At 40.3% G+C, this 11148-nt stretch overlaps 2 protein-coding genes across 2 annotated transcripts; one reads left to right on the top strand and one right to left on the bottom strand.

The window, feature by feature from the left end:
* Positions 1 to 1029: 1029 nt before the first annotated feature.
* Positions 1030 to 6703, bottom strand: LOC146238153 (uncharacterized). The gene is made up of 5 exons (XM_084685653.1): positions 6617 to 6703; positions 5479 to 5582; positions 2869 to 4068; positions 2472 to 2786; positions 1030 to 1175 (listed from the first exon to the last, which is right to left on the bottom strand). The coding sequence occupies exons 1-5, from the start codon at positions 6697 to 6699 to the stop codon at positions 1069 to 1071; spliced, it is 1809 nt and encodes a 602-aa protein (XP_084541779.1). The 5' UTR covers positions 6700 to 6703; the 3' UTR covers positions 1030 to 1068.
* Positions 6704 to 7477: 774 nt separating this feature from the next.
* Positions 7478 to 10828, top strand: LOC146238152 (uncharacterized). The gene is made up of 3 exons (XM_084684874.1): positions 7478 to 7555; positions 7964 to 7991; positions 8220 to 10828. The coding sequence occupies exons 1-3, from the start codon at positions 7478 to 7480 to the stop codon at positions 10826 to 10828; spliced, it is 2715 nt and encodes a 904-aa protein (XP_084541000.1).
* The last annotated feature ends 320 nt before the right edge of the window (positions 10829 to 11148 follow it).

Below are 11148 nucleotides of genomic sequence, written 5' to 3'. Positions count from 1 at the left end.
AAGCAATATATGAGCCATATATATTTATCAATGAAAAAAATCAAAGAAACTTTCCACAAATGCTTAAACAAATGGACCCTTTATTTAATTTTAAACAAAAATAAACACTTTGACAGAGGTCCACCTCTGTAGGGATCCTTATATATATATATATTAACAAAAATACAACTTTTAGTGGACACTAAACATTAGAAGAAAAAATAAGAAAAATCCCCAAATATTTTGTCAACCTTTGAAAACTTTGACTCAAACTTTGGCACATTTCTCTCTCCCTCCCCCTTCTGCTTTATTCCAGTCGCTTCCTCCCTCTTCAGTCTGCCTCTCTCCCCCCTCTCCCTGTCTGCCTGCCTCTCTCCCCTCCTCTACCTGTCTGCCTGCCTCTCTCCCCCCTCTACCTGTCTGCCTGCCTCTCTCCCCCCTCTACCTGTCTCTCTCCCCCCTCTACCTGTCTGCCTGCCTCTCTCCCCCCTCTACCAGTCTGCCTGCCTCTCTCCCCCCTCTCACTGTCTGCCTGCCTCTCTCTCCCTGCCTGCCTCTCTACCCCCTCCCGCCTCCTCTTCACACTCCCTCCCTCCCTCACTACCTTATCCCTTCTCTTGTTTCTATCTCTCTCTTCACCCCTTCCCCACCACTACCTCTCCTCTCTCACACTTCCCTCCCTTCCTCCTCTCCCTTACCCGTCTCACCCTCTTCCTGGCTGTCTCCTTCCCTCCCTCCGTCTCCCTGTCTCTCTTTACCCTCCCCCTCTCACTCCATTCCTGGCTTATTCTCTCCCTCACTCCATCTCCCTCGCTTTCAACCATCCAATTCTCCCTTTCTCCTCAGTCTCTCTCACTCCCCTCCCCCTCTCCCTCCCTGGGTTATTCTCTCACTCCCCTCCCCCCTCTCCGTCTCCCTTGCTCTCTTTACTCCAACCTGCCCCCATCTGTCTCTTTCCCTCCCCCATTTCACCCCCTCTTCTCTTTCTCCTCCCCGTCTCTCGCTCCCCCGCCCTTTCCACCTCTTCTCCCCCTCTTTCTTCTTCTCCGTCTCTCGCTCTCCCCCCTTCCTCTCCCTGTCTCCCACTGTCTATGTCTTTTCGACCCTCTGACGGCATTTATTTATTAAGGCTTTTTTGACCTTGGCCTTCTCCACCGGTGTCCATCCCTCCAGACTTCCACAGCGCATGATGTAGGCTGCAAGAATAAAGGAAGCACAAATTAAAGATAAATATCCCTTGCGTACTGTAACCATGGTGTGGAAAATCCTGACTTAATTGTTACCAGGGAACCTCTCCTTTTAGGGCTCAACGATTAATCACATTTGCAATAATATTGGGATATGTTAAAACATGGCAACGGCTGCGATTTGCTCACGTGACTTGCGAGAGCAAAGCAGTCTGCAGTCTAATGCTTGTCCTTGACCTGTTGTACAATGGCCTCAGGCCTTACGTCCCAAAAAAGTAAGAGTAAGTCAGCTGTGTGGGACAACCATCTCTCCAGCTCTCCATCGTAGCCAAAGCCCACCTGAGAGGTCACGACAGCTAGTCAGACTCGTTAGATCAGAGAGGTATATTAACATCGCATCGTTTGAGTATCGTAAAAGTCGAGACTTCAGGACCCCGGGTTCTGGACTGGATGGAGTGCTACAGAGATGGCGTTCTGTCAGTCTCCCATGTATGCACAGGAACACTGAAGCTATAACAGTGAAAGTGTCTTTTTTTAGTACAGGTTTACTATGCAACACTAGTTCACTCCAATGTTAAAACTTGGCTGTAAAAATACCACTCCAAAAAACAAAATAGTCAAAATAACAGACAGAATACACCATCCTAATTTCAAACTCATGATTACAGATTGTTGTCAGATTGTTTTTCACCGCCGTAGGTTTTGTGTTTTGAAACACATGCAAGTGAATGTCTGTGACAGAAAGAACCTCCATCAACGGTATTGACATAAACAGTCCACACAACAATAATTGCAATTGCAACTTTGTGTAATACTCACCACAAAATCAACCCATGTCTGCCACTTTTGTAAGTTATGAGGCTTTTGTTTGTCTATTTGGAGCAGGTTTTTATTGCAATTGTGTGAGATCAGCGGCCTGCTTGCCGGTAAACGGAGGGTCGAAAAGAAAAGGTAAAAAAAAAAAAAAAGTATCTATAATCAGCATCCCTTATAGCTACACATCCCACACATATAAAAATCCTCTGAAAGTTTGGTTAAAAGTGGGCAGATAACACCATGACATTGGGGAGAGAAGATACATAAAAATTTAAATTTCTTCAATTGTTTCTTCAAAAAGGTTATGGATCTTCGGGGAATTGAATTCCCTGCACCAAAAAGGAAACCAAGCAAGTGATGTGTGTTGCTAGCTATTCAATTATTAAATTCATCAGCAACTAGTGCATGTGGATGTTGTAAAACAAAACATGAAAAAGTCCAACTGTGTGAATAAACACACACAAAACACAGATCTACCAATGTACTTACTAAGAATCCCATCGACTTTGGACTTGTCCAGGACTGCTTTCCCTTCTGGCACCTTTCCATGTTTTCCAAATGCCACTGCATTTTGGCACTCCTCAGCAGTGAAGAATTCATCAAAGAGCAGATGAAATAGTCGCAGGCAGTCCTTTCTTGCATCTGCATGGATTGCAGCGAACCGGGTAGGTGACAGGAAGAGGCCAGAGTCTTGGTACAGCTCTTGTTTCCCTGATTGTCTTCTTGTAGACACGACACCAGCCTGGTGATTTATCTTTCCAACTTTATCCAGAAAGCCCTGTAATGCCTCAAGTTGTCCAACACCTGTAACACAGAAGATGAATTATTACTTTACTATGGAATCCTGATGCAACATAAATACAACAGAACAAAAAATGTTACTTACTGATACTACACAAGACATCTTCCAGTTTCCCCTTCGCCTCAATTAATTTTGCCACCTCAGCCTGACATGCTTTGCATGGCTTCCAAGCTCTGCCTTCTGTTGATTCAATTTGCACACATGGTTCTCCATATTCTGGTAGTGGATCACGTTCAATGATAATGGTGTCTGCCAATGATTCTGAGCTTAATGAACTCTGGTATCCAGACGTACTAGCCTGACTCTCCTCAGTATGAACAGAGGGACTGTACATCATTCTAAGAAAGCTTTCTTTGGCTGTCAGGTTATTTGGGGTTGTTGATTTCGGTTGTTGATCCAAATCCACCAAAATAGGCCGCTGTTGCAATTGGTCTGGAGGCATGCGCTGCACAGCGTGAGGCTGTGGATACTGAGGATGGCTGTAGCCAAGTGTTATTGGCAATGGACATGAGAAGTCAAGAGGCTGGGTGGATAGAGGCTGGTACTGTGGCCAAGGAGGTGGAAATGACTGGGTAGGTGTAGACTGGTGCTGTGGCCAAGGAGATGGAGATGAGAAGTTAGGTGTAGACTGGTGCTGTGGCCCAGGAAGTGGAGATGACTGGGTAGGTGGAGGCTGGTGCTGTGGCCAAGGAGATGGAGATGAGAAGTTAGGTGTAGACAGGTGCTGTGGCCCAGAAGGTGGAGATGACTGGGTAGGTGGAGGCTGGTGCTGTGGCCCAGGAGGTGGAGATGACTGGGTAGGTGGAGGCTGGTGCTGTGGCCCAGGAGGTGGAGATGACTGGGTAGGTGGAGGCTGGTGCTGTGGCTCAGGAGGTGGAGATGACTGGGTAGGTGAAGGCTGGTGCTGTGGCCCAGGAGGTGGAGATGACTGGGTAGGTGGAGGGTAAATGGCACTGCACTCTACCAAATTTGGGTTTGGCTGTGCAGAGGTCGATTGAATGGCTTGAGGCAGTGATTGGAGGTTATAGAATCTCTCAGCAGCTGCATCTCTTTTTTTAATGTCTTTCTTTGAGCCTTTCCTTGCATCCACTGTTTTGTCAGCTGTTCCAATGTAGTCCACTGTGGCATTGTAGAATTTGTTGTCAGACCATCTTGCTAGTACAACATCACCTGGCTTAAGATCTCTGAAGCCAGTTATAGGTTTTTCATTTTTGTTTAGTACATCACAGATATTAAAAATCTTTGACGTGCATCCATCTTCAAATGTCAAAAATACAAAAACAGCTGAAAATGAGTGAAAAATTGAGCTATTTAGTAAACAAATACATAACTTTATTCAAACATACTACTATTGTTGTGAATTACCCACGCTACAGAGACTTTGCAGGTTATAGTGGCTAAGTTATTACATACGCTAATTACATCAGTTGCGTGAGAAATCCCAGAGATTGCCTCGTATTTATTTTCATTACGGCGGTTGCCTGTACAGAAGTTAGAGAGGATGTAAGTTTGTACCTCTTTATATTTAGCTTTTGTTGCAGCAGATAAAGCGATTCCTGAGTTGTTTCAGTCTGTATAGAGAATACTGAATGTTAACCGCTTTTATGTGAAGCTGTTAGTTTCTGTATTTTGCTATCTTGCTAACTTACTAATGTTTATCTAACTTGTACAGTGTGATAATTGTACATTTTATTGTAAATTGTCCATGGATGCCGCCATTGTGGTAATTAACACATGAATTAAGGTATTACCATTAGTTTACCCTGTTAACTCAGGGTTTTAGTTCACACAGTTAACTAAAAGTATTATTTTGCACGTTTAACTAAAGTAATTAACTCACCTATCAGTTAATGTGTTAATATCAATAGGAATTGATATATGATTCCGGATTTAATTAATAGTAAATCATGTGACCCCCTATTAACAAATGATGTGTTCATGATCAGTGCATAATTAAGTACTTTCTGAGTTATGTATTAACTGATGATGATTCATGCATTAGTTAAAGCATTAATGGACGCTCATTAATTTACCCTTATTGTAAAGTGTTACCCAATAACCTTCTGTTTGTTAACAGATAATAGTAGTTATAACAGCTATGACATTAATGAACCTTTTTTAACTACCAATTTACAGCTTGTGACTGCCTGTAATGCACCATCTTACTACCAAGTCAGAAGTTGAACTCCACCTGGTGACTCGTGCTCTCTGACAGGAGCCCTAGCACCTAATACATTATCCAACATTCTCATGGTTAAAATTCCAACTATATTACCGTTCCTAAATTCATAAACTACTTAGAAAAGGGTAGGGCCTAAAAATAAATGTAATGTTGTTAAATTAATAACATGTTACCATTAAATGCTATTTTAGTGTTTGAATGTATTGACGGTGCACAGTGGTTGGTTCAAGGCCTATTATGATTTCAGTATTAATTATTAGGTTCAAAGGATTTACTATGCTGCAAATCAAGTAGCTTTTTTACTTGTATTTATTATTAATTTAGGCTTTCAGGTAGGGTGAATTCAGTCCATTGTGGCCCTAATCCTTGAAATTAAATATATTGTTTGATTATTATAATACCATCCAAAATATGATATTATGATCATAATATGTTAAAATTAAGAAATATGTATTTGAAGAAATAATATTACATTAAAAACATGTGCAGTAAAATGACAATGATTCAGTTACCATCCTGGTCATCTTTGGGTGCGCAGTCTGGTTCATACAGTCTCATCTTCTTTGGTGGTATTCGTGCTCTTTTAGGCATGTTTTTTTTCCCTTGGCAATCCATTCTGTGACATACATAAAAGTACAGCCCATGTAAATGAAAATGCAGTTCTAGGTAACTCAATACCCTTTGTGACACTGTGCTAAATGTAACAAGTTTACAACACTGGATCATTGATAAACATGCTCAAATATACTTGAAAAATACCTAAATGTCCTAAGACACCAAGCACTTAAGGAACTTAAGTTTTTTATAAAAAAACGTTTGACAATTAGTGATTTTACAGTAAGAACTGCATTTTTAGCTTCATGTGGGAAAAAAACACATTTACTTTGGTTAATTTACCTAAAACTATATTTAACTAACAACTTTAAATAGCATAAAAAGTCTGCAACGGGGAGAACTTCATGTAACTTACCCATATCCACCTAATGGCATTGGCCGGATTTCCCAGATTTGTTAAGAAGCTGCTTCTTAACAAATCTGCTGCTTCTTAACAAATCTGGGAAACCCGGCCATTGTCATTTTCTCCCTGTCAAAAAGCACTTTGGAACACAATTTACCTGCCTAGTCGAGGTTTAGCTAGCACTAGCTGTTTCTTAACATGTTCAAGTTCATAGCACATGGTCTAGGTTTAACACGTTAAGGAGTAGCGTCACACGCGTGATCGTTCGAAAACGGGCCCCACAGAGAGTACCGTCACACGTGTGATTCTGAACATTCCAACTGACTATTTTCCGATAGACAAAAACTATATGACAAACTCTATACAGTATGGGTTCAAAATTTACAATTCGGAGGCTTAGAGGCTAACAAGTAACACTAGCAGGTAGTAGCATTGCTACGAGTATTATGCTAGGTTGAGTAACTAAAGCTAGCTAGCTACCGTTTTGGAAAAATAACTCACTCTGGTGGAAGCGTGGGTAATATTTAGAACTCACTCCTTTGAGGCTAACGTTAGGTAACCTTAGTATGTGCCATATAGGTACAGTATGTGGACCAGTTTCTTCAAAATGTTTCCTTAGCCGAAACTTACTAATTTCCAAATAAATGCCTTCTAATTGTTACAAAATTATACTTAGCAAAGACCTATTTTACCTTTTGCGATTGCTGTCTTTCTCCTCCATGTGGTATGTCTCTGTTCTCCTGGCCGCTCTGCGCTCCGTTCCACTTACGTTCATCAGCCCACCTTTTACATTAACGAATCACAATGCAGCAGGTGTAATTGACAGTGCTCTTGTCCAATGAAATGTCCTAATGTTGGTTCAAAGTTCACATCTTTTGGCGCAAAGTCAACCACAAACGCGGTAAGTGGATATGCTTGATATTGTTTTGACCAAATATAGATCATTTATTGAGAGCATCACATATACCGTATTTCTTCGAATAAACGCTGCAGTGTTTAGGTACATTTAGACAAGGGATCCGCTTTGTAAAATTACCTAATGTCTATGAAACCAACAAATATCGTACCATATTAACATACAATGGGGAGAAGACTATATAAGTTAAATTGTCCAGAGAAAACTTCAGTCTGATCCCGGGATCACGCTCACGTTCTATTGGCAATCTTTGTTACCTGAGAACCAATAAAACACTTTGCATCAACCCTGCTGAGTTCCAGTGCTGTTTTTAAATTTTGAGAATTGACTGAAGATGTACAGAACTTTTGTTTCATCACTGTAGCACATGTGGTGGCTCAACACCTTTCTGAGGCACTTTATGCTGTTTTTCCTTTTTAGCCTGTATGTATGTCACAATATTATAAACTCGTATGGCCCATCAATTAATTGCAGTTGGAAATGTAATGTAATTGGTAGAGAGAGAGGAACTTTGATTTTGATCATATGATTGATTTTTTAATTCAGTTTTCAAATGTTTATTTGTACTCAGAGAAGGTTTGTGTCTGTTGACATTTTTTCAGGCAAACAGTCTACTAAACGCTTACTAAATTTGAAAATGGCGCAGAGTTATGACTCACGCTGGAGAAAAAAGGTCAAGAGCAAGCAAAGATCTTGCAAAAGATACAGAAGAAAGGTGAGGAAGAATCTGATGTTGTTGTTGTTATATAGACAGCTGTCTATATACAGTATTATGTTCTTCTTCCAGCCCCTTTTCAGCAGCTTCTGACAACATTGCTAAACAGTTTTAAATCTAAGAATATTTTGTTTTGAAATTAAAGTTTACTTAGACAATTTTTTTACTAGCCAATACTTGTGTGTGCTTAGTAAAGCACACACAAATAAAAAAAAGTAGTATAATAGCTCTTCAACAAAGCCTCCTTCATGGGAATTATATTGTTATTGAATACATTTTGTATGCTGTCATTTGTGGTGCTGTTGAACTGTACTGAGTGTTACTGAGAGGTTTTACTAATATTTTGCACATACCATTAATATGCATTATGGTTGAAGTTTGGTAACTATTATTTCTCTCTATTTTCAGCTGAACATAAAATTAGTGGAGAACACAGGTAACAACTGTTAAAAAATGTTAAACATCTAACTCCATAGAGTTAAAAGCATCAGCTCAGGTTACTCAGACACGTAGATGTCTGGTAATAATGTGTTTAGACCGACAGAAGTAGTGAGCCAATAACCATGTCAACAACCAATGTCGCTTTTCAAAATGTTGTGTTTGTGACTGATTACAACAAGACAACAAATCTAAGTGTATTACAACTGTTTTGGGGTTCTTTTAGAATCATCACTGAGGCCAGATGAGTGCTGCACTAAAGAATTACCTTCTGTTACTCTGGAAGCTGAGGACTTTGCTGATCAGGAAAACCTGTCAATCATGGATTCTTGTGACGTTCATAACTCCAATCATGCATTATTGTCCCAGTGTTATGAACACACAACAGAAACACATCACACTGGCCTTAATTCAGAATCAGAGAGTGAACTGTCTTTTCACACAGAATCATTTGTCGAGGATTTTTTGGAGGGGGGGACTTCAGATGCAAACTTCACATTTGATGATGACCTATCATTCGAAGACAGCATAGAGCTTAACATAGAGGAGGGAACAGGACTAAACTCAACAAACACTGGAGATGGTCCACTTTACAGAGATGCACCAATTTCTGTTGCAGAGAGTCTGCTACTCATTATGACATTTGCGAACAGACACAAAATAACAGGAAAAGCGCTAAGTGACTTGCTCACACTAATCACTCTGCACTGCCCCTCCGACATCCAGACTGAATGTCTTCGGAATTTACAGAAATTCAAACAATATTTTGGTCACTCTTCTTCATCTTCTCTACTTTTGCACAAATATTGTAGGGCATGCCTTATGTCTGTTGAGAGTACAGACACCCACTGTAAATCCTGTGAAGCAAATGTGTGGATTGAGGGCTCAACTTCCTATTTCATTGAGGTTCCTATTGATGAACAAGTGAAGTCATTGTTTGCTAAGGAAGGTTTTGAGGAAAAACTGAAGTTCAGGTTTAATAGACAGAAAAAGTGTCATGACAGTATCGAGGAAATATACGATGGAGAAGTTTATCAGAAATTAACAGCTTGCAATGGCCCTCTCAGTGATCCGAGAAACATTTCTTTAACTTGGAACACAGATGGCATACCCATTTTCAAGTCCTCAAAGTTTTCTGTTTGGCCTTTTTATTGTGTCATAAATGAGTTAAGCTTTGCTCAACGCACAAAACGAGAAAACCTGATATTTGTAGGTCTTTGGTTTGGGGACTCTAAGCCATCAATGTTGACATTCCTCGAACCACTGTGCGACACTCTGAACAAAATTGAAAAAGATGGAATTTCTGTTCAGTTTGCAGGAGCTCAAGAACCTTTCATATGCAAAGTTCTTACCATTGCTGGAACATGTGATTTGCCAGCAAAAGCATTAGTCCTCAATTCTGTTCAGTTCAATGGACGGTTTGGGTGTCTGAAGTGTGAACAGCCTGGTCAAACAGTAAAGACAGGAGAGAGAGGTCATGTCCATGCCTTTCCTTTTCAGGAGGCAGATCCAAAGGGCCCCCCTCGTACCCACAAGGGGTTTGTAGATAATGCTAAATTGGCCTACGACTCCAAAAGCATCGTACACGGGGTGAAAGGCCCTACCTGTCTCAGCAGACTGAAAAACTATGATTTGGTCTTGGGTACCGGCATAGACTACATGCACTCTGTACTACTGGGAGTCATGCGTCTTTTGATGTTTTTGTGGTTTTCCACAGAGTTTTCCCGATGTGGTTTTAGTATGGCCAGGTCAATCACTGAAGTAGACAAGCGGATGAAAGAAATTCAACCACCATTTTTGATTAGATTCCCTCGCTCTGTGGCTTCTCACAGAATGTTCTTTAAAGCGTCTGAGTATCGGTCCATTTTATTGTTTTTTGGACCAGTTGTATTCCGGGGCATTCTTGCAGGCCTATACTATAACCACTTCCTGCTCCTTAGTGAGGCTATCTTCATTTTTCTGATGGAGTCAATAACGCCAGCACAAATAGATCATGCTGAAAAACTGCTGTGGAATTTCTGTTCTCAGATAAGTGGCCTTTATGGTGAACGATACATGACAGCCAATATGCACTTGCTTGTTCATCTAGCAGATAGTGTAAGAACTCTTGGACCTCTGTGGACACACTCCTGCTTTCACTTTGAAGACAAAAATGGGCACTTACTTCGTCTTATACATGGGACCCAAAATATACCTGTCCAAATGGTGAATGCTGTAAAGATTATACAATGTCTCCCTAGCTTCACACAAAACACAAAACTGAACACTGCAGCCTCTGAGTTCTTGGCCAAAATGACAAGTGACAGTAGTTATCAAGCAAGTAATGGTGTCAGCACTGTGGCAATGATTGGGGCATCATTCAATGTATGTCTTGAAGCTGATGATGTGTCTCTTGTGGAACAGTTTATTGGTCAGAGATTACATAATAATGCTGTGAAGGCATATAACAGAGCTCAAATAGGGAAAACTGTTTACACTTCAAAGCAGTATGTCAAAGCTATACGAAGGAACAATTATACAGTCTTATTTAGGGATGGTATGGAGATCAAATATGGCCAGATTGAATTACTGTGTTCTTACAAAGAAACTCGTAAGTGTCAAAATGAGATAACATTTGCATTTGTGAATGAATTCTCAGTAGCAGGCATACATCTTCTACAGGATACTCTGACAGGTGGGACATGTTTTCACATTGCGAGCTTACTAGAAGTTCCTGTAAAGAGGACAGTAGTTGCATTTGAAAGTATTTTGGGAAAGTTGATGTTTATTGATTTGTCCTCAATGCCAGGTATTGTGTTTGCAGCACATTTCCCCAACATACTTGAAAGGGATTGAACATATTTTGAAGGCAAAGAAGAGGTCATATTCTGAACAGAAGAGCACATGATCTTTGCAACTACTGTAGTTAAAATGTTGTATTGAAAATGAGAAGTCTAAGTTGATAGACAAACATTACATACTTGTATTGTGATGCCATACCGAAACAAATACTAGTGATCTCGCAGTTGTATTATTATAGGCATATCTGTTGTCACAAATAAATGTTGAAACATCCAGTGAAAAATATTGTTAAATTTGTTTTTGTCTGCATTATGTAACCCAAATATTCACCATGCAAATTTCAAAACATCTGTTTAAAATGTCATGGGAATTAG

This window comes from Hypomesus nipponensis, chromosome 21, assembly GCF_054491055.1.
Source record: "Hypomesus nipponensis isolate SF chromosome 21, ASM5449105v1, whole genome shotgun sequence".
In the NCBI taxonomy this organism is placed as follows: domain Eukaryota; kingdom Metazoa; phylum Chordata; class Actinopteri; order Osmeriformes; family Osmeridae; genus Hypomesus; species Hypomesus nipponensis.
Note: the sequence above shows the minus strand (reverse complement) of the source record. Positions and strands in the feature narration are given on the sequence as shown.